Genomic DNA, 26,945 nt, shown 5'->3' with positions numbered 1-26,945 from the left:
TTCTGCTTCTGCCTCTTCTTCCCTTTTCCCTCCCTTTTCGTTCTATTTCTTCTGGTGTCCGACTAATATCTAGCCTTCCCAAAGGTGACTGGTGTGTCCAAATGTGTTGAGACTCAGAAACTGGCATGCAGGACTTTCACCTGTGATGGGAGCAGCACAGCAGTGCCCAGGGCTTTTCCAAGCCCACACAATGTGGTTGTTTTGCACATGTTCTCACAGCCAGGACTGTCTTGTCTTTTGTTTCACTGGACTCTAGATCTTAAAACTATCTTTTCCAAATAATAATGTTGATCTAATTTAAAAAAAAAAAAATCAAGGATCCGTGTAAAACGCAAGTTTCCAGTGACAGAGACACAGGTTAGCAGAGTATCATGGAGGTGCTCAAAAAGAAAATATGGTGTGTCAGGCCCGGCGAATAAGAATCGAGACTTTACAAAACTGTTAAGCAGAGATCCTTGGAAATGTGATAGTCTAGTCATTCAAACCAGGCTAGGGGAAAGGATTTATTCAACAAAATTATATAGTGAGTTAGCAGCAGTTTGCTATTCCACATTTATTGAAAGCTAGGACTAGGACTGACTCACAGTGCTAATTTTTAGTGATGTCTAGAATGTCATTGAAGGTTGCAGGGCATCATGGAATATTATAGAAAAATGAGTTGAACTGAACTGATAGAGCTTATTCTTTCTTCGTGAAAATGGAATGTCTCAGAAGGGAGACCAGATTGGTCAAAGTCTCACAGCAAGTCTGAGGCAGAAAGAAAAGTAGATGGCAGCTCTTAGCAGCCATGTCAATTCCTTTGCTTCACACAGGCAGTGGCAGCAGTCCACATCTTACTAGTTCAGCATCGGGGTCATTACAAGGTAGACAGGATCCAGTAGAGCAACAGAAAATTCTGCATTCTGGGTTGGGGGTAGGGCACCGGTCATTGTTCTCTAATCCTTCCCTGCTTCTCCACCGCAATCCACGTTCTCTCCCCCTTTTAGACACTGACAAAACCGGGATTCTGTACATTCCATAGCTGGTTATACAACTGGATTCTTTGTTGCTCCAGCTCACCTGGCACTGGCAGTTACTAATGCCACTTAATGTCTTTAGGCTAGTTAGAGACCTAAGCTCAGGGGGCCCACTGCCACATTCTAGACACAGTAGCCTGCAAGGCTGGTCTGACAGGCCTCCTCACTGTTCCTCAGTCTGATCTCTGGCAAGGGATCAGACAAAACTTCTTTCATACTTTTCCAGAAAAGAGGTCTGCACAGAACCAGACTCACAATTGATAGAGAGTGCTCTGGTGATCTTGAGAATCACTCCATGCTCTGAAAGTTGAGCATAGGTCCAAGTAACCTAGAAGAAGCGGCTCCCTTTTCCTGAGCAGCACTAGGCCCTTTGGTGACTGATCAGAGTTGACCTCAGCCTTGCTTTTCTTCAGGGCCTTGAGCAAACTAAAAAGCTGCAGGGCAGGGGAGGCACTTTGGGTCTGGGAGGGGCGCCGAGACAGGTCACTTTCCTGACAGGTGATTTCTTATCTGTGAACACCAGCCACCAGGCCCTGCTGTCACATTTAATAATTGGCCAGCCACCGTGCCAAAGGTTTCTGCAGGCCTCACAATCCCTGACTCCTTATTTCTCTGCCTCACTTCTCCTAGCTAGTCTCAAAAAAGCGTGAAGAAACTCCTTGGTAGCAACCTGGAGCAGTAACTGCCAAGGAACTAGGAATGCGCGCAAAATCGAAACCGAGTTCCAACAATCTGGCAAGTCCCATCTGGGCGGGACTAGCTCCTTGAGGCTGGTGTGTAGACACGCTGAAACCCGCCCCGCGTGGGAGCGGAAGTGGGGAGCCCCAGCAAGGGGTTCGACAGCCTCTCTGCCCCGCCCTGCCAATACCACGCCCTGCTTATTTGCATTTAAAGAGAGAAGCACCAAGGAAAACAGTGGGCGGGGAGGGCATGCCTTCCCACCGTGGCGATTGAACTGCAAGCCTGCCAATCAGTTCACGGACGTCCCACCTCCTAACTGTGGAGTCCAGGGTGAAGAGGGTATGGGGGAGCTGCCCAGAGCCTGGAGGAGGGTACTCGGTGCAGAAGAATGCTGTAGCCGTGGTGGCGGGGATCTCAGCAGAGGCTCCAGCTCAGAGCAGAGCAGAGCTGTAGACAATAACCGCGCTGGGAGCTGGACCTGGCAGGGTAAGCATTGCGCCCAGCTAGGAGCCATCCTGCTGGAAGTCTGGTGCATCCCCGCGTGCTCTGCTCTGATCGCGTGGAGGTGGGCATACAGGGCCTTGCTGTTCTTTCTTGGGTACTGTCCAGGGAGGGGCCCAGCGGCCGTTAGTCTCTACGGTACAGGCGACCGTGGCTGGGGGTGGGGTGGGAGGGCCAGAAGGCGGGGGACTAGCCTGGGCTACGCCTCTAGGTTGTAATGGGAGGCCAGGATGGGCCCACACGTGCTGTTTGCGTGGTTCCGGGAAGGGCTCCGCTAGCTAGCACCCCAAAAAGCATTTGCAGGCCGGGAACTCCTTAGCTTTGTTTATAGTGCGTTTGCTGGAACAGCTGTTAGGCCGGTGCTTCTCACCCGCGAGGCCTTGCTGTGGCCCCTCCCCTCTGCGGTGCATCTCCTATGTCTCCTCTGCAGAGGAAGCTGGCGCGCTAGCTTTGAGCCAGGCTGAGACAGGCTTTAGGGTGGTTTAAGGTATCCACTGTGTTCTTCCTCAAGGAAGCACAGTTGGATATCTGAACTTTCCACTTAGCCTTGGAACCTTGATCCTATGGTCCCAACCAGAGGCACCCCTCCTGGGCCTCCAGTCTCATTTGGCTCCCACCCCCATTGCAGGCGGGCTGGACCAGGAGCTCTTACTGGTCCTTGGGTTAGAGCTGCAAGGCCGCTTTGTTGCCGCCTCCACCCCCACCTCCCGCCCGCCTCTTTTCCCTTGTAGGACATGGGGCGCGTTTTTCTCTCCAGCCTTCGGTTTAAAATAGCAATAGGCCCAATATTGTAGCGGGAATTTCCAAGCTAGAGGCAGAGGGGGCCGTCATTGTAGTAAAGACAACCTACAACTTCTCAGTTACTTAAAATATCCAGCCTGCCAGACTGCTGTCATTGTCTGCTGCAGACCCCTCTGACACTGGTGACCGCCCAAAGGCGTGACTTCTCCTGAGCTCCCCTTTGAGGGGCTAAGCTTGCCAGATGAGCCTTGGGTATGGGGAAGGCAGAGGCCTCCGCAGAGACTAATACAGCTGAACCATCCCCTCTCTTGCTGGATTGGCCTTGAGAGAAGTCTAGACAACCCTGTCCGCATACAGACATCTTCTGCGGCCTGTCTCAGCAGCGCTGGTGTGGACAGAACCCAGAGCACTGCATTGTTGGACTTCCTGCCCTACCAGCATAGATTCCAACAAAGCCCCATTCCCTTATGTGCCCTACTCTGTGCATCACTCTGGGCTATTCAGGTATTCCTGAAGAATAAGAGACTAAGGGACTTTACAGGCTGGACATCTTTAGAGTGGGGCAATGAGACTCTGTAAATAAATATATTACTTGGGAAGGTTAATATAGAACCTTTTTAAAAAGCTCAGCCAGGATTGCAGATACCACATCATTGTCACTCCTACCTAATTGACCAGATCTCAACAGAGACCTCTACTTGGAGCTGGATTTTTATATCCTGGGCCTGGCTCTCTCCTGCTTTTACTTCAGTCCAACAGCCATCTTTTCCACACTCAAACACACTCAGCCAACACCCGTCCAAGTCCTCATCCGTTCAGGCCCAAGTTCTCAACCAACTTTCTCTTTTTGGTATTACAAGCTGCTTCTTGATGACCAGACCTCTTTCTTGGAACTCCTGTACAGTTACCTTTCCATGATTCTGCTTTGTTTCTCTAATACAGATGTCTAGGTTCTCTCAGAACCTTCATCCCAGGAAATAAAACCTAGACCTCAGCTACAACACTCTCAGATCCTAGCATTATAAAGCATTTAATGAATGAAATGAATGAATGTTCCAGAAGGACAAGTTGTCTTTGTAGAACTTTAGAAAACACTTTTAACCTTCTAACTTGTGTTTGTCCTACTCCATGAAACTTAAGCAAATGAGACTGAAGGCTCAGATAGGTATATAATATGCCTAATGTGAGTTGAAAGGGGGATTCAGTTGCTACTACATTAAAAAAGAAAGTCATCATCAGTCCCCTCTATAAGAAGCTCAGAGTCTGGACTGCTCAAATCCTGGGCCTCTGCACACTTTTATTTTTTGTTTTTTTGTTTTTGTTTTTCGAGACAGGGTGTTTCTGTTCAGCTCTGGTGTCCTGCATTTACTTTGTAGACCAGGCTGGCCTCAAACTCACAGCGATGCCTCTGTCTCTCCCAGTGATCAGATTATAGGCTTGCGCCATCATGCCCGGCTTCTGCAGACTTTTGATTGCTGATTCATGAGCTTAAAGGCAAATTGCCATGAAAAGATCTCTATATGCAGTAGAGAGATCTATATATCCCAGGTGTCATTTGTGAAGGAGCTGGGAAGTATAGAAGTGTGGTAGAGGAAGAATACACAGAATTAGAAGTGAAAACGAGTGGCTGGCAGGCAGGATGAGATGGCATAACTCAGAGATACAAGAGTTAGGACCCAGTGGTGGGAATTCCCAAATACCAAGCATCGGAATGGTGATCTAATCTTTTTAGGGGGAGATCACTGAACATTGGGTGATTACGGTGGGTTGTGTGTTTGCCCACACAACATTATAAGAATGGAGGTTTGGGGTTTTTTGTTTGTTTGTTTGGTTGGTTGGTTGGTTGTTTTTTGTTGTTGGATTTTGGGGGTTTTGATTGGGGGGATTTTTGTTTGTTTGTTTGTTATTGGTGTGAGACAGGATCTCACTGGGTAATCCCAGCTGTCCTGGAACTTGCTTTGTAAGCCATTGCCTTTGTAATCATTGACAGTTGTTTGTCTTGAATTCTAGGATTAAAGAGGTGTACCACCACCAGCCCAAGAATGGGAGTTTTGAAAGGGTTTTTAAATGGGGTCTTAGAAAGAAATTGAAAGCATCCTACAAATCAGATAGGTAAGAGGCCACCATGAAATGTATAAATAGAGCTGGGGCTGTGTTCCCTCCAGAAGGAAGTTTCACACTGTCAGCTTCCCTTTTGGCCTTTGATAGGCAAGGAGAGGGTGAAAGGTCACTTGGGCTTAAATACTTATTTGCTAAATGCTCCAAGCCTTTTTACACCCTCTTTCTTTCAGTTACGCGGGTCTTTGTGTGGACTAGCCGTTAAGACCTCTGTCGTCGTAGATGTGCCCTTGAAAGCAAGCAAGGTGTGTTTAAGGTCATACAGCAAATTGATTCTAAGCTATTCTTCTTTATGCTGTGCCCCAAGGTCTCCAGCAGGCGCCACTCAGCGCACTACTCCCTCCTCCCACCATTCCATTCCTCAAAAGCGAAGGCCGCCTGCGTGTATGTGGCAGCTGCATCTTGGGAACTTCTCACTTTTTCATATTTTTCTTTACCTCAGTCAAGAGATTAAGGCTTGAAGCATGCTGGAGGCTGAAAGTGTCAGGAGGAAGGAGATATTTGGGAAATGTTGGCACCTCAAGAACTCTCATATTTGTACTCAAACTGGGTATGGAAGAAATACCCCTGCTTCACTAGTCCAAAGAAATAAGGGAAAAAGAAAAACAGCAACAAGCTTATCGTTTCATGAGTTTATTTGTAGGGATCATGATCAGGTTTGTTTTCTCCACCAGTTAAAATTTTTGAGCATGCAGTAAGAAAATTCTGGAACACAGCAGACAGGAGCAGACAGAACCAGCCAGTAAAGAAATGCTTTTATTATGGGTGATGAGACATACACAGCAAGCATATAGAGGAAAAGACATTCCATAAAGCAGAAGGGATACTCATGAACCCAGCCTCTCCTTTGGGCCCTTTTTGTTTTTAAATCTCTGAAGGGTCTTCCTTCCCTAATTTAGGATTGGTCAGTGTGAAGAAAGGCCAGATGGTGGATTGAGCCACAGTTGTTGTGGACACACACACACACACACACACACACACACACACACACACACACACGTCCTGATCTGGCCTTGAACTTGTAGAGCCAGTCCATCAGCAGGGGGCCCTCTGGTAGAAGAAAAATCCTGCAAGGCTTTTGTTTTAAGCTGCCAGGCTTTTGTCTTTGGTCTGGAAGGTGAGGAAGAAGCCAGCCAGCTGGAAATTCACCATATTTATCACCTAGCCATTAACCCCTAGCCCTAGCTCTCTACCTTTCAAGAAATATTGTAACACCTAAATCCTAGTCCCTCAGAACAAAAAACGGAGAAGGGATTTCTAGCTTTCTCTCACAGTTAGGCTGCCTGAAACTGAAAAGAGAAACTCCTGATGTTATCTCTTCAGTTTCTCTGCACAAGTCCTGTTTAGGCAGATAAACTAGTTGATAAAGTTTTAGCCCCAAGCGGAAGAATTTCATAGCCTTTCTGAATAGATGGAGCAGGTACAGTCTGTCTCAGATCTTCCCTTTGATTGATTAGTACTAACATACTGGGAGGCTACTGAGACATAGTACCTACCTTGGCAATCTATCTCTCAGATTAGACTCAAAGGGAAGGGCAAGTAAGTGGATCTCAAAGAACCTGTCCTGATTGTGAGCTGAGTAAGGATCCCCTAAGAAACAGCTGGGGCATCAGGAGGATCAGGTGTGGCTAAGTATTATTTTTTCCTAACACATTTGAGGTACTATATTTGTACCCCCTGCACCAAAAACAAATCAAAACAAAACAAAAACAAAAAAGACAAAGCAAAAAATCAAAACAAATAAGACACAATACAAAAAGAAGAAAAATCATCAGAAAAGTTCATTTCTAGGGAGAGGCTATGTCTTGACACCCTATCTTCTGAACTGACCAAAATCCCTGTATATTTGGAGCTGAGAATGTAGGGCAGAGAAGTAAGGCTGAAAATCTTTCATTGGGCATTCAGGAAAAGAGATGTTGAAGGTTCAGACAAAAGGGTTTGACCAGAAGCTTTGTGTCATCTTCAGAGGACTCAGGGTGGAAGCTGAGGTACAGAGAGAAGGTGCCTTGACTGCAAGCAGCAGCATCAAAAGAGCCCATCTTGTAGCTCCATGCATAGTAATCAGTTTGCCTTTGTAGTGATCTCTTTAATCCATAACCACAATCCTGCAAGGTAGTTAAAAAAAAAATTTTTTTTTTTCATTTCACAGATAAGGCATGTCTGTCTCAGAGAGATACTTTCTCAAACCATTATGCCCAAAAGGAGTGAGACTAGCATTCCAATTTCAGGCTGGCAAACTCCAGCTGAATTAGAGTACAACTGAACCAGCATCCCAAGCACCTGCTCCATGATAGATGCAGTGATCTGAGACAGAGAGTCCTTGTAAGCAAGCTAAATGGACAGACTGAAGCCTGCCAGAAGGAAGTAAGCAAGGATGAGTATATGAACAAGGCAGCTGAAAAGCTGATGAGGGAATCGTGGCAGCGACAGAAGGCCGCAGTTGAGATTTGTGCAGCATCTGGGGTTGATGAGTTATGTTCTATAAAGGAAGTGTCCCACAAGCAGGAAAGCTGCAAATTAGGGAACGGTGGTGCAGGAGTGGGTAAGAGGGACTCTTTCAACCACCCCTACTGTTCCACCAAAAGGGTCCAAACCAGAAGCCCGTCTTTAACATCGAAAACATTTTGACCTTAGGTCTTGTTTATGGGTGCCAGTAATGTACATTACCAGATAATATCAGAGGTCATTATCGTTAAGTAGCTCAAACTTGTCAAAATTGTCCAGCTTTCTATTTCAGCCTTTTTTTTTTTTTTTTTTTTTGGTACTTCAAATATATCTCCTGGGGAAACAGAACAGAAGATATACCCTGTAGTTCGAAAGTAGTGGTGACAGAATTGTTGATGAGGAAATCAGTCACCAGCTGAATAGATAGCACCTGGATTCTGAAGTCATCAGGTTTTTTTGTAATGTGGTGGGTAAGGCCCAAACAGCAGTAGCCAGTGAGGACAAGAAATCCTTCAGGAAAAGTTAAACTGAGCAGACACAGGATGGAATAGGGAGAGGAAATGATAGCCCTTATAGGTATTAAGGGAAACTTGACATCTCTTGGACTAATTTCTAAAACCATGTTTTACTGGTTTTCTGTAAATTTCATATGTGTTTTAATCGTATTCATACCCCTCCTAATTTTTTATTTGTGGTCCCTGCACAGTGAAGTAGAGTGACATGGAATAGAATCTCAAGAGGTCTGGAAGTGACTCAAGTTCTGTCATAATCCCATTAGAGACCTTAGACAAATCTTTGCCCAAGTCCAGGCACAATTTTCTTTTCTGTGACAAGGCTGTACTGTCCCCCAGTAGCAAGGTTTAAATGAGTTACTGGGGAAAAAAAAACAAACAAACAGTGGAACTGGTGAATAGGGAATGCTTTGTGTACTCATAGGTACCCTAAGTGGTTGAAGGGTGTCTGTTAATTGCATTTCTGTTTATGATGGCACTTTTAGCTCAGTTTAAAATGTTGATCAATGATCTAGAGTTGTTAGCTTCCTGAACATTAATAGTTGGTCTAATGAGCAAGTAAGGCTTCCTGGAACATAACTACATAATCACCATAATTTTTATTTATGAGAAGCTAAAAAGGTTTCAGAGATACCTATAGAGCTTTGGAAAACACCCTAGTCAACCCTGACTGGGATAGATTTACTGCAAGAAATTGTCCAACCATACATAGTTGGGATAAACATTAATGTAATTTGCCATAATGTTTGAGCTTCTGGTGTGCAATGCATTTTCTTTCGTACTTTACATGCATTGGTTTTGTTCCTGCAATAAGTAGGAATTCTGAATAAGTAGGAATTATCAATAACCCCATTTCACAGTTCAGGAAATTGAGAGTCAGACAGGTTGGATAACTTGCTGAGTTTTTCCTATTGTGGCATAGCTAATTCCAGTGAAGAACTGTGTGGCTTTCTAGAGGGAAGACACTTACCATTCTCACATCTTCCTTACCTTCCCTCCACCAATATCCTGAAGGACTGGCTAAATTAGGAATGGGCTTGTCTTCACAAAGACTGCTTGAACAAGTCTGGAAACTACAAGGGGTGAAGGCCATGCCTATGAAGTTATTCTCTTGTTCCTTCCCTGAGCCCTGCCTTTCCTAAGATTGCTAAGATGGCCCCTTGATGCTAGACTAATAACAGAAAATGTAAAGGTTGGGCTGAAGCTGTTTCTTCTTCAAGAGAAAGGTTTCAGGCAGGTCTATAGCTGTTCTTCTACTTGAGTTTTGAGTGGAGGGGAAAAGAAAGTCACACATCCCTTTCTTAGGAGCCAGCTTTTACTTGTCCCATAATGGCCTAAGGTTGGTTCTTGGATCTTGAGTGGTTCCTTCATTTTTCTACCACACCCTGTTCTCTGCTTTAGTCACAATGACCTCTATCTAGTAGAGGCCAACTATTATTAACTGGTACCCTCTATGTGGGAGCACCAATTATTTTGGTTGAATTCTCAACAACCCACCTGAAAAATGGCCAGCCACACTGACTGAGCATTCTGAGTGGTGAGGAGCTCTGCATTTAGCAGGACCACTTTCTTGGCAAGAGCCCCAAGGGAAGACAGTCCCAGCCATGAGGGAGATTCAGAGTTTGTCCTTTGTTGTTCCTTTTGTTTTGGGCCCCACTTCTCTTTCCTGAAAGATTTCTTTTTACAGTTTATTTTAGAAGGACAGTTTAGTCACCTGGAGAGATGGCTTAGAGGTTAAGGGCACTGACTGCTCTTCCAAGGGTCCTGAGTTCAATTCTCATCAATCACAGGGTGGCTCATAACCATCTTTAGTGAGATGTGCCACCCTCTTTTGGCATGCAGGTATATGCACAGGCAGAACACTGTATACATAAATAAATAAATCAATCTTTAAAAAAAGAAAGAAGGATGTTTAGAGACCATGGTAGATTTATAAGGAGTGTGAAGAAGCCTTAGGGTAGAGGTAGCTAGGTGAGACCAGATTAGGGAGATTTGAGCTATATAATACTCCGATTTCACTCTTTCAAGCTGTTCTGTGGAACACAGGCAAGGCAAAGAGCCTATGAGTGGCTTTGGGGGGGAGGCATAGTGCGGTAGGGAAAAAGCTAGAGAGAGATAATGAGATATGACAGAATGTCAAGATTGATCCTTGGTTAGCAAAAATAACCTGTGGTCTGGCTAAGAGGGAGCTCTACACTGGAGTAATAGATCCTCTGTCCTAGGGTAAATGCCTTAGACCCTATAGTCTAAGGCATTTGATGCCTTAGCTGAAGCATTGAGTTTTCTGGTGATTCTTTTTTCTTCAAATGATACATTTCATATTTCCTTCTGCCCCACTTGCTATTTTTCATTGTAGACCTGGATAACAGTCACTACTAATAACCACACCAGAGATTCAATATTATGCTATCTTGAAATTTCTGCCACCAAAGAGATTAGTACATTACTCTTTAATTTGCCCTCAGGCAAGTTCTTGCGACAGGGGCAGAATGCAGCAAGCTTCTTTGCCAAAATAACAAAAAAATTTCCCCTACCCTAGTTGCTGTTGAGGTCTTTGCTTCCCTCTGAAACCTCTTGAGTCAAGCTTCTAGAGTCTGCTTTGAACTCAGCCTTGCCTTCCAGGATCAGCCCAGTAAGTTCTGCTTATAGCATTCAACTGATTTTCTAGTCTAAAGTTCTGAAATCTTCCATATTTAAAAACAAGAAAAAGAATAGTATGTTCAGGCTCTTGCCAGCAACACCCCACTCTGGCACCAACTTATGTTATAGTTATTTCTCTGTTGCTGTGATAAAACGCTATGACCAAGGCAACTGGTAGAAGAGTTTACTTTAGTTTATGATTCCAGAAATTTAGAATTCATATTTATGGGGATAGCATAGGCAGCAGGCAGCAGGCAGGGCAGCAACAACCAGAAGCTGAGAGGTCACATCTTGAACTTCAAACCCAAAGCAGAGATAACAAACTCCAAATGACATGGAGTCTTTATAAACTCTCAAAGACCTCCTCCAGTGACACACTTCATCCAGGAATCCCATACCACTAACTGGTGATAGTCGGATAGTCTATGAGGGATATTCTCATTCAAACCAATACTGTTCCTGGGCCTGATCAGTATCTCCTGGCAGGTTAGGGGAATGGTGTTGTTTATATTCTAGCACTGCGGTCCAAAGCCTGTGGCAGCAAGGTGATAATATAGAGCAGTGGTTCTCAAACCTGTGGGTCATGACCTTCTTGTGGAGTCAAATGACCTTTCACAGGAATCTCTTAAGACCACTGGAAAACACAGATATTCACATTTTGATTCATAATGGCAACAAAATTACAGTTATGAAATAGCAGCGGGATAATTTTATGGTTGGGGATCACTACAACATGAAGGACTAGATTAAAAGGTCACAGCATTAAGAAGGTTGAGAAGCACTGATGTAGAAAGTGGTGATGAGTTGGTCTACCCCCATAAACCACTCTGGCAAGGCCCAGAGAGACTCTCCTCCAGCAAGGGCATCAAGTTTATAGATTCTCTTCACCTAATCACCATTGCCAAGAGCAGAATAAGTCCCTTCTTTATTGATAAGAACACATACCCCATGTAGATTACTGCCATTTCCCTACTGCTTGACAAAGTCCAGACTGAAGGCCTTTTCATCCTCAAAGCATCTTTACTTTTTTTCTATCATCTATGTATCCATGAGTGTGTCTGTCTATCTACTGACTTACCTATCTTTTCTTTGAGAATTCCATATATATTTAAATGTATTTTGATCATATTCACCTATATTCCCCTCTCCTCCTCTTGAACCTCTCATCCATCTCCTGTCCAACTTCATTCCCTCTTCTTTGTTTTCTCTCCCAGTGATTCCAATTAGCACAGCCCTACGTGTGTATGGATATAGGGCTATCCACTGGAACGTAGACAACACACTAGGGACCACATTTCTGAAGAAAACTGAATTTTCTTTAGAAAATTCCTTCCAGTAGCTCTTCAGATAGGGGAGAAAGTTCTTCAGTTCTTCACCAATCCATGCTGAAATTTTGGCTGGCTTGATCCTACAGGTCTTGTACATCTGCTGAGAGTTCATGTGTGCAGCAGAAAACATTTTGCAGTATCCCTCCACTATTTCCAGTTTTTAGAGTATTTATGCAACCTCTTCCTTGATGATCACCAAGTTTTGGGGTAGGAAGTATGATACAGATTTACATTTAGGGATGACTGTTGCACAGTATCTTATTATCTGCATATTGTTCACTTGTGAGTCTCTATATAAATCACTCTCTACTGCAAAAAGAAGCTCTGATGAGGGATGAAAGCTACATTGATTTATAAATATAAAGTACTTAGAAGTTTGGTATTAAATCCATTTAGCAAAATAATAATAGTAGGTTCTCTTCTAAGGCCTCTGGTCTCCACAGCCATGTGTTTTTGAGCCCAGAGAGTATATTTTGCCTTTTAATTTATGTAGAGGCTCATTCACAAAGTAATAAAGACTAGCACTCTTTTACTTAGTCTGAAATAACAGGGCATCTTTAATCCCAGCACTCAGAGTCAGAGGCAAGAGAATTTCTCTGAGTTCTAAGGCATTCTGGTCTATATGGCAAACCCCAGAAGAGCCAGGACTGTGTAGAGAGACCCTGTCTCAAGAACAAAACAGAACAGAACAAAAACAAACAAACAAAAAAAAGTAACATGGGCTTTTCCTTAAAAGCCTACACTATGCTATATCTTCAAACTTCTATAGGTTAGATTCTCTCCCTACTAGCCTATAAGCTCTCTGAACTGGGACTGGGAATTCCTCTCCGAGGCATGGCCTGATGCACTGAATTTAGTGTCTGTCACTTACTGAATGTTTGGAGAGATTTTTATTTTACAAATTCCACACTGGGAAATACAATTTCACTTAAAACTTCACTGCTGGCACCCTCATCCCCAATGTCATGACAGTCCTGTTAGTAATTTCAAGGCTGAGGTGAGAAGAGTAATGCTATGAAAAGTAAGGAATTCGGATATATGATGGGCCCATATTCTCATTACAACATGAGGCACAGAATTATGGGTGGTTGTGTGCTTAGTGATGAGGGTACTGTCTGTTTGTTACAGAGCTGAGTTTACAGAGTATAATGTCAAGATATAATGCACAGAGAAATGCATAACCTGTGAAAATAGTAGTTTAACTCTGCACGGTGAAGATCAGGTGAGCTTTTCTCTTATCTCCATAACCAGGCATCATCTGACTCTGGTTGTTTAGCAAAGTGCTCTTAATGGAACTCTGATGATTTAAGTGTATCAAACTAATTGTGGTACCAGGCATGAACTGTTTGAAAAATAGGAACATAGGTACTAGGGGAGGTTTTTCTAATGAAATCACAAGCTAGAGTACAGTTGCTAGTTACTCTTCAGCCCCAGTGCTTGGCCACGTATTCTACTGCAGATAACTGTGTGGATCTAATTAATGTGACATCAAGTCATTGGACCAGTGTTCTGGCCAGCTATTCCAGGGATTGCTGCAGTCTCACTGTCTCCTGTCATCTCCTGTTTCTAGTATCTTGTTCTCTCTCTCAATCCCAACAGCTGTTCTGTCTCTTTGCTACCCTCGATCTACAAAGAAAGTTCAGGGAAGGGAAGGACTTCCTAAGAAGAGATCATTGGATTTCTGCAGGCTAATCAGTCTTTTAGCTGCCAGATGTTTACAGTCACTGGAAAATACCAGACTTGTCAGGGGCCAAGAGAATAATGAGATATGTTGTTATAGAAGGTGGTGAACACTTCTTTTTATTCCAATTCTATTAGCATTTGGATTAGAGGACCTTGACCAGAATTGTGCATCTCACACCAAGTTTATTTATTTAAATATCTCTTAAGCAAGTAACATGAATCATGTACTGTTGTGTGTTTTTCAAGTTCCCTTTCTAGATAGTAAACTAGATGGGAACCAAGATATTGAGAGGAACAATTAGAAAAAGAAATATTTGCCTTGTGGTTCTACAGCAGAATCTGGTGGTTTCACTTGCTAAGGACAGTCAATAGAGATTCTGATCTAGACCAACCTTCCATATAGTCTCTACAAGGGGTTTACATACATAGGTAGATGTTGGTAGTCTTGGACAGAGGATACTGAAACACAGTGTATTTTTTTCTGAGGCTACCATGTCATTTTTCAGGTCCTAGATTCCAGCCCTGATCTGCACCTCAATGTTGTTCCTTCTCCAGTATTGATGATTATTAATATTTAATGTTGATTTATCTTTTAGTTAAACAGTGGTTATTCCTAATCCAGCTGTATACCCAAATCACCACACAGAGACTAGGATTTATTTACTTAGCCTAGAGCACAATGCTGGGAAATAATTATCCATCCTTAACCCCCAAGCCTGCATAGCTTCCTCCTATTCAGATTTCCCACATTATATTTGCTTTTTAGTCACAACTTAGCTCCGGTTCATTTCTCCTGATGTTTCCAGGTCCTTTTCTCTTGGATCTCTCCTCCCACTTGCTTCTTTCTCCTCCCCTCTGGACCAGGATATCTCACCCTATTCTCACCATTGCTCAGCATTGGTTGTTGTTTTTGTTTTTGTTTTGTTTTGTTTTTTGGCAACATAGAGAACAAATGGTAACATTCTTACATAAGCTTGAGACAGGTGATGCTTAGAATAAGCATTATATTAGAATAAGCGTCATAATGCAGTGTCCAGACTGAAACCAGATAGGGGGTAGAGAAATCAGCATTTGAATGAACAGGGGTAAATTGTATACATTCCGCAAGAATAGTTATAGCAACACTCTGGTGTTTTAAAGGATTGGCCAATGAGCCTGTAGGCAGAATATGAAGCTATAGATACACTTCTCTTTCTAGCTCTGAAAAAAATGTTGGTGATAGTACAGGTTAATGTTCAACTGAGGCCTGGATCCAGTAGAACCCAATAAGGCTTAGTGATCACCTTCACCACATAATTTTCAAAAATTCAGTGATCCTACAAACAACCACTCTATTCCTTTCCTGATCCAATTCTGATAATTGATAAGCTTCCTCATAGACCGTAGCACAATTGGTCTTTTGCACACCTATGATTGCCTCTGTCAAATCTCCCCTTGTATTTACAGCAGCCTAATGGTAGTAGACTAGCAAGGGAGCAGCTAATGGTAGCTGACTGTTGTTCAGTGTAGGATTTTTATTGCCCTGGGGCCCAGAAGAAGCTAGATAAGCAAACCAAACACACAGAATAGATTAAGGTTTTACCAGTGTTTACTTATTTTCTTTCTGATCCCATTCAGTCCTGAGACAATAATCACCCATGAAAACAAACCCAGCCTGTGTACTTGTTTACCAGTATTTGTCTCTGTCTTTGTCTCTTTTATCTCCCTCAGACTGCACAGTAATGCTTCCTGACTGATCATGTTATAACTATCCTGGAATCCAAAGGCAGCATTTCTAGTTGAAGAATTGTCTTCATCATCATGGAGACTCAAAAGGATGAAGTTGTTCAGATCAAGGGAGCATCAGCCTCTACGGTTACCGAAGATAGAGGAGCTGAAAAAGGAGCCAAGAATAAAACAACTGAGACAACAGAAGGACCAACATCAGAGCCACCCTTATCAGGCCCAGGTAGGCTGAAGAAAACTGCCATGAAACTCTTTGGTGGCAAGAAGGGAATCTGTACTCTGCCTAGTTTCTTTGGGGGAGGACGAAGCAAAGGTTCTGGGAAAGGCAACTCTAAGAAGGGTCTGAACAAGAGTAAGACTCACGATGGTCTGAGTGAAGCATCTCACGGCCCTGAAGATGTTGTCATTGAAGAAACAGGCCTCTCTTTGTCTAAGTCACCTTCTCAATTTCCCAGTTCCCAGAGTGTCCATGGAACTTTGGAGATAGGCCCTAGATGTAAGACTTCTGTGGCTGAAGCCACAGAGAAAGCTGGAGTTGAGAAGGTACCCTCTGTGCACAAGCCGAAGAAAGGCCTAAAAGGCTTTTTCAGCAGTATCCGTCGTCACCGGAAGAGCAAGGTTTCTGGGGCTGATCAGGGTGGGCTCGGGGCCAAGGAACTTGAGGGAGCTAGAACCAGGTCTCAGGAGAATGTGAGTTCAATCTCACTCCCCAGCTGTGAGGAGATATTCCCAACTGCTAGAAAAGAAAATGCCAAATCTCAGGATGCCCCTGGGCCAAAAGTTTCTCCATCACTAGAACATTTTTCACCAATTACTGAGAAGACAGCTTGTAAAAATCCAGAAAAACTCACAAGAACCTGTGTCTCAGAGTTCATGCAGCCCAAGCCTGTTCCTGAAACTGGTAGTCAAGAGGAGACCCACACTTCAGAAACTGAAGAAAAAGTGGTGACAGGAGAGGTAAACCCACCCAATGGTCCTGTTGGGGATCAGCTAAGCCTCCTGTTTGGGGACGTCACATCCCTGAAAAGCTTCGACTCATTGACAGGTTGTGGTGACATTATAGCAGAACAGGACATGGACAGCATGACAGATAGCATGGCCTCTGGTGGCCAGAGGGCCAACCGAGATGGGACCAAGCGAAGTTCCTGCTTGGTGACCTACCAAGGAGGTGGGGAGGAGATGGCCTTGCCAGATGATGATGACAATGAGGAAGAAGAGAATGAGGAGGTAGAATTAGGGGATGAGGAAGATGAGGCCAAGGATGGGGAGGAAGATGATGACTTAGAGTATTTGTGGGCAAGTGCCCAGATATACCCAAGATCTAATCTAAACGTGGGCTACCATACTGCTACATCTCCCAGCCACCAGGGCTACATGCTCCTTGACCCAGTTCGGTCTTATCCTAACCTAGGCCCTGGTGAACTTTTGACTCCTCAGAGTGACCAGCAAGAGTCTGCTCCCAATAGTGATGAAGGTTATTATGACTCTACCACACCAGGATTTGAGGATGATTCACGTGAGGCTCTGGGCATTGTCCATAGAGATTGTCTACCCAGAGACAGTTATAGTGGTGATGCTCTATATGAGTTCTATGTGCCAGATGACAGTCTTGAGAACTCCCCACCTGGAGATGACTGCCTTTATGACCTCCATGGTCACAACTCCGAAACGTGTGGTCCGTTCTTGAACTTTGAACCCTTTTCTTCTCGGCCACCTGGGGCAATGGAAACAGAAGAAGAACGGCTGGTGACCATCCAGAAGCAGTTACTCTACTGGGAACTTCGCCGAGAGCAGCTTGAGGTTCAAGAGGCATGTGCCAGAGAGGCTAACGCCAGAGAGACTTATGCTCGAGACACTCACCCGCGGGAATCTTACAACAGAGATGTCAGAGTCCGAGAAGCCCAGGCCAGAGAGGTTCATACTCAAGAGAGTCGAGCCTGTGAGAATCAGGTCCGGCAAGAGAAGCCCATCTTGGAGTATCAGATGAGACCATTAGGTCCATCAGTGATGGGCCTGGTGGTGGGGACATCAGGAACTTCTCAGACTTCCCACCGGGGAACCACGTCAGCATTCCCTGCTACTTCTAGCAGTGAACCAGACTGGCGGGATTTCCGTCCTCTGGAGAAGCGTTTTGAGGGGACTTGCTCCAAAAAAGATCAAAGTACTTGTTTGATGCAGCTCTTCCAGAGTGATGCCATGTTTGAGCCAGACATGCAAGAAGCAAATTTTGGAGGCTCTCCCAGGAGGGCCTACCCTAGTTATTCACCCCCTGAGGAGCCAGAGGAAGAAGATGAGAAGGAAGGGAATGCCACTGTGAGTTTCTCACAGGCCCTAGTGGAGTTTACCAGCAATGGAAACCTTTTCTCCAGTATGTCCTGCAGCTCTGACTCTGACTCATCATTCACTCAAAACCTCCCTGAGCTGCCCCCCATGGTCACCTTTGACATTGCTGATGTGGAACGGGATGGAGAAGGCAAGTGTGAAGAGAATCCTGAGTTCCACAATGACGAAGACCTTACAGCCTCATTGGAAGCTTTTGAGCTGGGTTATTACCATAAGCATGCCTTCAACAGCTATCACAGTCGATTCTACCAAGGCCTGCCCTGGGGTGTTAGCAGCCTCCCTAGGTACTTGGGGCTCCCTGGCATACATCCTCGACCTCCACCTGCTGCAATGACACTCAATAGGAGAAGCCGTTCACTTGACAATGCAGAGACCCCAGATCTGGAGCTCTCCAGTTCTCACTTAGCCCAGGGTTACATGGAGTCTGATGAGCTACAGGCCCACCAGGAAGATTCAGATGAAGAAGGTGAAGAAGAGGAAGGGGAATGGGGTCAAGACAGTCCCTTGTCTCTCTACACTGAACCTCCAGGGGCCTATGACTGGCCTACCTGGGCTCGCTGTCCTCTTCCATTGGAGCCAGATCCTGCTTGGATAACCCCTAGTCAGCTGGATGAGCCTTTCAATCAGTCTTCATATGGGCAGGCAACGTGTTGCATACCTCCTGTGGCAATGCCAGTTTCGGTGCCAGGGCTCCCAAGAGCACCTGGAGACTCTCTGCCTCACCTAGCTCGACCTTCACACTTACCCTTGCCCATGGGTCCTTGCTATAACCTTCAATCACAGGCCTCCCAGAGTGGGAGAGCCAGGCCTCGAGATGTACTGCTGCCTGTAGATGAGCCCAGCTGCTCCTCCACTTCTGGAGCCAACTCTCTGTCTCGAGCCAAGTCTGTAGGCATCACCCATGGTATTCCTCAGCTGCCCAGGGTACGGCCTGAATCCCTTCAGCTTCAACCCAGTCACTACAGAGCTTCCAACCGTGACCTGTCAAAGGAGAGGGGTGAACAAGGTGCCTCTCTCTCTACCATCTACTCCTCCACTGCCATGAATGGAAACCTAGCCAAGTAGTCATCAATTCCAGAGTGGAGATCTGAGCATGTGAATGGGGGTCAGGGGTTGGGCAGAGGGGTGGGGGTGGGGACTTCTGTTTAACTTGAAAATCCTTTTGGCCAATCCTCTGAGTTTTCAACCTTGTTTTCCCAATTCCCCCTGCCATCTTTGGCCAGGTTCAGCTCAAGTACATCTGCCTAGGGAGGCTGCTGCTTCTGTGCTCCAGTTTTTGCTTTGGGGTTTCTTCTGACCCATATAGGGCTTGGGATGCATCCTTATTGCAGGCTGAACCCCTCTGCTCTGGTAATGAACTACTGATGAGCAGCCAATTTTTGCACTGACTTTCACCCAGATATGGGGGGGGGCTTGCTGGCTATTAGCAATATGAAGTTAGGGTGTATATCTTTCCTAACCCCATTTCTTCCATCACATCAAATGACTATAACCTGTTTATCACAGTTAGTTATGTTTAGAATGGGTCAAGTAGCGTGTGTCTTGCTCCCTGTTGCTCTGGACTTTGTTATCACAACTAGATGATATCCTTTTAACCTGGCCTGCCATAGTCTAGATTGAAGACAAAAACACTAATCCCCATAATGGAGTGATTAAATCTGTCCATATTCAAGCAGATTACAGACATAGATAGATCAAGGAAATTGCTGTGGGGTCTTGAGCTGTGGAATAATAAGGTATCTTGATTGTTTCTTAAGCCTGTGGTTGTTGCAGGCACTTGAGAACTTCCTCTTTTTCCTATCCCTGAAAATGTCATAATCTCATTATAAGGAATGTAGTCTTTTAGTTCATATAAGGGAAGAGAAGCCACCTTACTTGGGCTTGACTCTATAGGGCATTGGGTGTTGTGGGATGCAAAAGAGGAAAACAGAAAGGGAGATCCATTTATTCCAGACACTAAGAAGTAATCTCAGACTTTGGAGCTTGAAGCAACTCATCAAGAGGAAAAACGCTTCCATCCTTCACCAAATTTCCCCCTCCGAAAGTTCTTTAATCCTTGGCCACACCTTTGTGAAGTGGTTCAAAGCTTGTCCAAGACACGATGCCAGTGGCATCGCAACCTATTGTAGTAGGCACTCTAAAAACCTTTCATCTTCCAGTTCGCCAAGTTCTTAGTATTATCAAAGGACTAGGTGTCTTGAGAGGAGAGATTGCCAAGCTACAAGACTGATTTGCATGGCAGTTGCAAGCCTTTCTCAAATGAACAGCACCCTCCCTTCTCTTGCATCCATGTAGTTTTCTTTTCTTTCTTTTTTTCTATTTTGTTTTGTTTAGGGACAGATTCCCACTTTGTAGCCTTCAATAGCCTGGAACTTACCATGTAGACCAGGATGACTTGTAAGTCATGGAGATCTACCTGCCTCTGCCTCCTACTAAGCCTACTTTTGACTAACTTGGAAACACTACTAGAGAAGAGTTTACTATCAGAAATACACTGCAACAGGCTTATCTTGGCCAGGCTCAACTTTTCCTTACTCATATATATGAGACAGTTTCATTTTAATTCTCCATCATGCCAAGTGTGGAGGCATGTGCCTTTCATCCCAACACTCAGGACGAAGAGGAAATTGGAGCTCTATGAATTTGAGGCTAGCCTGGTCTACATAGAGAGTTCTAGGCCAGCCAGTGCTACACAGCAAGAAAGACCTTATAAAAAATTTCCCTATTGGAAATGAAGTATGAGTTTTGAGGGTGGATATATTCATCTAAGTTAGAACTCTTTTATCTTCTACCCCTGTCCCTATTCTCTCCTCAGAGCCATCTTCACATCTATTAAGTAAAGATGTCAACAAGGTTCTTGCCAGAAATATACCAGTTTACCTTGAGAACAGATTCTGATGGCCTTCTGAGTCAAGATTACTTTGTGGACCTACTTTCTTTGCCAGGGGATATATTCATGAAAATCTTTGTGACCATTTCTAAGATTGGGATTGGCCCTGTGCCTTTCTCCAAAAAGAGCAGACTTTATCAGTAAAAGTTCAATCCCTGGAAGTAACTACATGAGTTTGCATGGCACTAGCACCCCCCCCCCCCAAGGACCTCAGATCAGCTCCCGTGGATGACTTTGGCTATGTCATGAAGAAGTTCATCTGTTGTGGAACTGGATAATGGAAGAGAGTGAGAAAGGGCCTCCTTACCCTAACCACATTATTCCAAGAGACAAATGCCAAAATTTTAACCACTTGTCCTCACCAAAGCTGTTCTGGGAGGGTGAGCTGAAATTGGCATGGTTGGGTGGCAGGAAGTAAGCACCAAACGCCTTTACAACAGGAAAAAAACAAAAAACAAAAAAACACACCTCTTGCCTGTTCAAGGCAGTCTCAGCTCCTGTTTACATTTGGCTGCCATCTACAGCAGGCAGTAGAGCTGTCAGCAGCCTCCATTGCCCACTGAAGAAGGGCTACCAGCCTGTGTTGGAAGACGAAGAGGTAATCTGCCTTTAGCTGAGGGTTGCCCTCACAGTTCAGGAGGACAGCTCAGTGCAGTGACTCTGAAGGGACCTGCCAAAACTCAGACACATTTTGCTGTGCTTTGAAAATCCATACCTCAGAGTAGGACCTGGAGCAAAGTAGAAGCATATGGATTGGATAACATCATTGCCTGCAATTCTATCCACTAGCCTGGCTGCTAGCCCAGGGACAAAATTCTCACAGCCTAAAACGGGATAGCCAAGATACACGCCTACAGAAGCAGACTCTTTTTGAGTGTCTAAAACAACTGCTAGCTACAGCCTAGAAGAGGAAGGAAAATTTGTTGAGGACATATGGTAAATGACAACATGAATAACAATGAAATATTCAAACAATCTCCAGGTATCTGTCCAAACATGGCCACATACTTCCTTGGCTGGCACCAAAAATGCTCCAAACTACCAGAAGTGTTGCTATCATGTCCACCCAGAGGCTGTGGCCAGATGAACCTCCTGTCTCATTGCAGGTCCTCAGATAATGCATCTGGATGTTACTTCGAAAGAAGATGTGATGATAGAAGGGGTTAGCCTCATCTTGTTACTCAGTAGTACTATATAGTGTCAGCTCTGATCCTGAGAATTTCTTGATAGTACAACCCTTAGAGGACCAGTGAATGTGGTAAGAAAGGCCACCTAGCAGGCCTATTCCAAAGCCAGGATGCCAATGTCTTGGTGCTTTAGACACTCCAAGGAAGCCCTGCCTTGGGGATCATCTGGCTTTTAGCTTAGACACCAGACCACAAGCGTCATGGATAATGGTTTCAGTAAAGGCCATTGTCCCTCCTCTTAATGCTATACCAAGGAGGGAAGTAGCTCTCCACACTCAGAATGCTGGGTGCATGCTCTCACCCTGCCGCCGCTGGTTTTTCCCCGCAGCAGTGCCACCACTGCCCTCAGCCCCTAGGCCCACGCTAGAGGGAAGCATGGGGCTTTACCAGGGGCACTTCAAGTTTACCCATATGTATGTTGCATCCAAGTTGTTTTTAATATATATATAGATATAAATATATATATCAAAAGCCAACTATCTATTTTTATATTGTTTGCATTTTATATTCATGGGAACAATGTTTATCAATTGTTCTTTTCTGATATATTTTATTTTTAAGTGGTGCTGTTTACGGTTTTAAACAAACAAACAAACAAAAAAAGATGACACAAAAATTGCTGCTGCTTGTGCAGAGGGATGTCATCTTAACTGTCTAGGGCCCTCCCTCTTTTCCCTCTCCCACTTGGCTGTGTCACACTATTCATTCTCTTTCCACATGGTAAGGACAGAAGATGCCCAGGTACCGAAGACCAATACCAGGGAACTCAGGCATGTGGAACCTGGAAGACAGCATGTTTTCTAGCTTTAAGTTTTCCCTTTTGAGCCACTACTCCTTATGTAGACATTCTGAGAGTACTCATGCCTCGACTTTTATTCTTTTCCCTTTTTTTAATGTTTTGTGCTTCTGTTTGAAAAGCATCATGCCCACATTGTGTAATTTGTTGTATTAAGTTTCTCCAAAGAAGCATTTGGGACACATTCACCACCAAGAGACTTGGGATGACAGATGACAATGCTAGTTGAACTGCCAGGAATTGGTCACCTCCTTGAGGAAACCCTTGAATGGGACCTACTAGGAACTTAGTAGATTGCAACATTGTCCTGAAAAGACGTTAGGTGATTCCTTTGTCCGTCTTGCTACTTTGTGCGAATCTCTCCCCATCTTGCCTCCTTCTTCTTTTCTCTGTTCCAGCTCACAAGTGGATGGTACTTTTGAAAACCAAACCTTTGTCTTTTTGGTTGTTAAGACTTAGCCTTTAGTGGCTGAGCCACCTCGTTAGCCAGGATGGCACTTTTAGGAATGGTGACTGTTACAGTCATGGCTGGGTGGCTGATCCATGGTTTCTCCATCCTATAGTCATTCCAAAGAAAATCCACATGGCATGTATATTTGTGAGGGTTGGGTCTATTAAGAGGGGGATTTAATTATTCCTGTTACTATTGGTGCTTATTTTCCCTGTTGAAAGGGGGTGGGGAAGGGCTGGGGCAAACCAGGAATGTATCTTTAGGTCATGTTAAATAAAATGGCTGGGGGAAGGAGAAAGATATTAGAAACTGCATTACACCTTCACTCTAGGTGTCAGAGTTCTCTCTTCCGGTATAGAAAGGGAAGTGTAACTCTTTGCCATGCCTGAGCTTCCCTTCCTGACTCCTGAGACATCACTGAATCATCTGCATTGTGTCCTCTCCATCCCTAGCACTCACTGGCATCTGTATATCTTGATACACTGCCTGTATGTTACAACATATATTTCCTTTGCTGAATGCTAATAAACTTCCTGATTCATGAGGGACCTCCAGTCACTAAAGTGGTTTCTTGTTTTTTGTTTTTGTTTTTTTTTTTTTTTTGGTTGTTTTTTTTTTTTTTTTTTTTTTTTGTTCCACATTAGCATTCCTGTGATATATGGCTGATGGGTTTGCTCTTAAAGGGAATTTTAACAACCAAGAAATTGGGGGATTTACTCAACAAGGGAAACAAGCCAAAGCTGCAGCTAAAATTAGGTGAAACTCCCATATTTCATTCAATTTGTGCCATGTATCCTAGTCAGGCCTTATCATACCTCTACACTTTAAGACCTGTCTCTGAAGTTTCTGTACACTTCCAGGGACTAATTTGCACTTCTGAAGTTAGTCTTAGGTTGTGCTGTCTCTCCACCAGAAAGCACCGTGGGAGAGATCCCTGGGTTTCCTTTTCAGCCTAGCACAAGCTAAGTGCTCTGCCCAGGATCTCATGAATCAAGGAAAGTCAGAAAGAAATCAGGAGAGAATCTCATCAAAGGGAAGTTACTATTTTACAGAAAATAAGTTCTGGGTCCCTAGCTGCTCAGTTAAGAAAAGGTAGGTGTGATTTCCAAGGGGATTTTTACAACAAAACCATTGATAAGTCTATCTAGTCTTATTGAATCCTTTGGAAAGTCACTGGAATTATGATATCAAAGTGGCCCAGGCCCCTGCCCTAATTTTCTGTGCCTTGATTAGTTGATCATTGGTAGTTTCCTTTAATGCTAATTAAAATATTAGACTGTATCTGAGTAACCCATATGACTTTTTGTTTTATTTTGTTTTCCTACAAGGTCTCACTATAGTCCTAGCTCTCTTGGCACCCACTGTATAGACCAGGCTGACTTCCAGTCAATATGTGCCAGAGGCTAACTCCCTAGTGCTAGGATTCAAAACATGCAACACCACACCCAACATCCTATAGGACTTTTTCAATAAGTTGAAAAGGTCTTTCCCATACTGATTCTAATTCAGTTCGACTGAAGTGTGGTTCTGTTACTATTTGTGCTAATGACGGGTACATTAGACCTAGTGGACAAAATAGGTAGAAAACATGATTCCTTTTTTATACAGACAGATGGTTGCCTTGGCAGTGGTCCCTTGGGAAGTCTTTTCAAATGATAAAGACATAATTGTGGAGGAAATCCGCTAAGAACCACATACGTACACGCAGTTTGGGAATTTTATACATGTAAACTGTCTTGATCGGATCCACTTCCAGCTCAAGTAACTCTCACTTCAATCCATTCCATGCTGTTCTGTGGCTTGTGTGAGAGCCAGGGTTATGTCTGCAGAGCAGGTTGCCTTTCTTCAGTTTTCCGCAAAAGTAAACATAATAAATAAGGGCTCTGTAAAAGCCGTTTAGGGGTTGCTAAGGGAAAGCTGCTAACTTCTCACTTCTTCACCTACAAGAGGGGTCTTGGTCTTACAGACCATTCCTCTGGATAAGTCCTAAGTTTTAGCTAGACTAAAAAAATTCTACAAGTTAGATTCAACCAGAAAAATCAAGTGATCCAAGGGCAATGTGTTCTAGTTTAAAATATCTTTCCATTACTTCTTCCTTCTATAAGACCTTAAATGGCAGGTAGACAGAGCAAGTGATTTCATCACTACCTTATACATAAGAAATCAGGACATGGTGAAATGATTTGTATATTACCATGCAGAATAGTGACTGCAAGTCAGTACTGTGCAGGCTGGAGTGGAAGATAAGTTCATTGCTAATAATTTATAAATACAGTATGAATATCACTGATACATGCCAGACACTAGACACTTTAACTACATTTTCTCATATAAGCCTCACACAAATCTGTGAGACTGACAGTGTGGATGGATTCTTGAAGTGCCTCTATCAGCTTGTCCAAGATCACAGAGTGCTACTCAAGGATACCACTTGTGCTTCGCATCCTCATGAGACCCAACTATCCATCCAGTCCCAAGCCTGGTTCAGCTTACAGCATCTGAATCCTCTGTAAGTATATGGTTGGACTATACTGCCTCTCACTTCCACCCCACACACATAGGTCTCATTGTACCTAGTCAGGTGGACCCAAACATCCTCCTACCTGAACTTGCTAATAAGTGGTCTGAGGAAATATGATACATAGAAGTGAGTTAATGGATGTGAGTACTTAGATACTTGGTGAATGGGCCTCTGTCACTGAGACCTTCACCAACAGTTGGAGACTATTCCAATGGAGAGTTGCTTAATTGTAAATCACTTTAATAACCACAGCAGAGAAATTGTCTCTTTTCTGAGATAATTGCTGCCTAGTGTGCTTTGGGATTTTATTTCTTCTGTTTTGTTTTTCATAAAGAGACTATACAGGCAGAGCTGACTTTGAACCCTATGCAGACCAGCCTTGCCTTGAACTCATACAAATCAGCCTGCCTCTACCTCCCAAGTTATGGTATTAAAGATGTGTGCCACCATGCCTGCCTTGTGTGCTTTTGAAAACTCTCTTTTATTTCTTCAGTTTCTTCTATCCCCATTTTCTTCCACATAATGCTTGAGAACTTTCTTTTTCATCCTTGTAACCTACAAAACAGTTCACTGTGCCTTCCTAAGGTCTCCCGTGTAGCACCATCATCAATAGAAGTGCATTCTCTATGAATAGCAGATTTAGATTAAAAGAAGTCAAAAAAGAAATGAATATTAATCTCTGTATATAAACTGAAAAACTGGTAGGCAAGAGTCATCTTTTATATACCTTCAAGTAATTGTACTTAGTTATAACTCCCAACCTCCCCTTTCTAACAGAGAAGCTAAAAATTCCATCTCATTCATGAACGGGATTTCTGTCCATTCAAGTGCTAAAAACCAAAAGAGTTTGTGGTGACCAGAAATGAAGGCAAAGGCTCCTAATTTCTGATTTGACAACCTTATTTTCCATGCCAACAACAGGGAAGGGGAAGGCAGGAGACCCACAGATTTAAGTTCTGCTCCCCTCTACTAAGAATGCCTGCAACTCAAATGCAGGATCAATACAATCTCTCTCTCTCTCTCTCTCTCTCTCTCTCTCTCTCTCTCTCTCTACTATTCCCTCTATCCTTCCTGCTCTCTCCCTTCCTCCCTCCCTTCTTCTTCTTCCTCCTCTTCCTCTTCCTCCTCCTCCTCCTTCTTCTTCTCTCTCTCTCTCTCTTCCAATATCTCTTTCTTCTTTCTTTTTCCATTAGGATTTTTCTGACTGTTGTAAAAAGAAAGATAAATTTGTTTTCTCACAAATGGCTGGGGATTTAGATCAATAGTAGAGCCTATAGATAGCATGCACAAAGCTCTGGGTTTATCTACATGACTCCTCCCATCAAAACAACAACCACACAAACAAACACTAAAACTAGTGGCCAGTA

The 26,945-nt window shown here is 43.9% G+C and overlaps 1 protein-coding gene across 1 annotated transcript; it reads left to right on the top strand.

Moving 5' to 3' along the window:
* The first annotated feature begins 1,846 nt into the window (after positions 1 to 1,846).
* On the top strand, positions 1,847 to 23,620 carry Amer1 (APC membrane recruitment protein 1). The gene is made up of 2 exons (XM_021627918.2): positions 1,847 to 2,183; positions 15,376 to 23,620. Exon 2 carries the CDS (start codon positions 15,466 to 15,468, stop codon positions 18,796 to 18,798), a length of 3,333 nt encoding a protein of 1,110 aa, XP_021483593.1. The 5' UTR covers positions 1,847 to 2,183; positions 15,376 to 15,465; the 3' UTR covers positions 18,799 to 23,620.
* The last annotated feature ends 3,325 nt before the right edge of the window (positions 23,621 to 26,945 follow it).

The sequence above is a fragment of the Meriones unguiculatus genome, chromosome X (assembly GCF_030254825.1).
Source record: "Meriones unguiculatus strain TT.TT164.6M chromosome X, Bangor_MerUng_6.1, whole genome shotgun sequence".
NCBI classification, from domain to species: Eukaryota; Metazoa; Chordata; class Mammalia; order Rodentia; family Muridae; genus Meriones; species Meriones unguiculatus.
Note: the sequence above shows the minus strand (reverse complement) of the source record. Positions and strands in the feature narration are given on the sequence as shown.

Bases quoted from the DNA above. Each gene is read 5' to 3' on its own strand.
- Amer1 (XM_021627918.2), top strand. From the start codon at position 15,466: ATGGAGACTCAAAAGGATGAAGTTGTTCAGATCAAGGGAGCATCAGCC.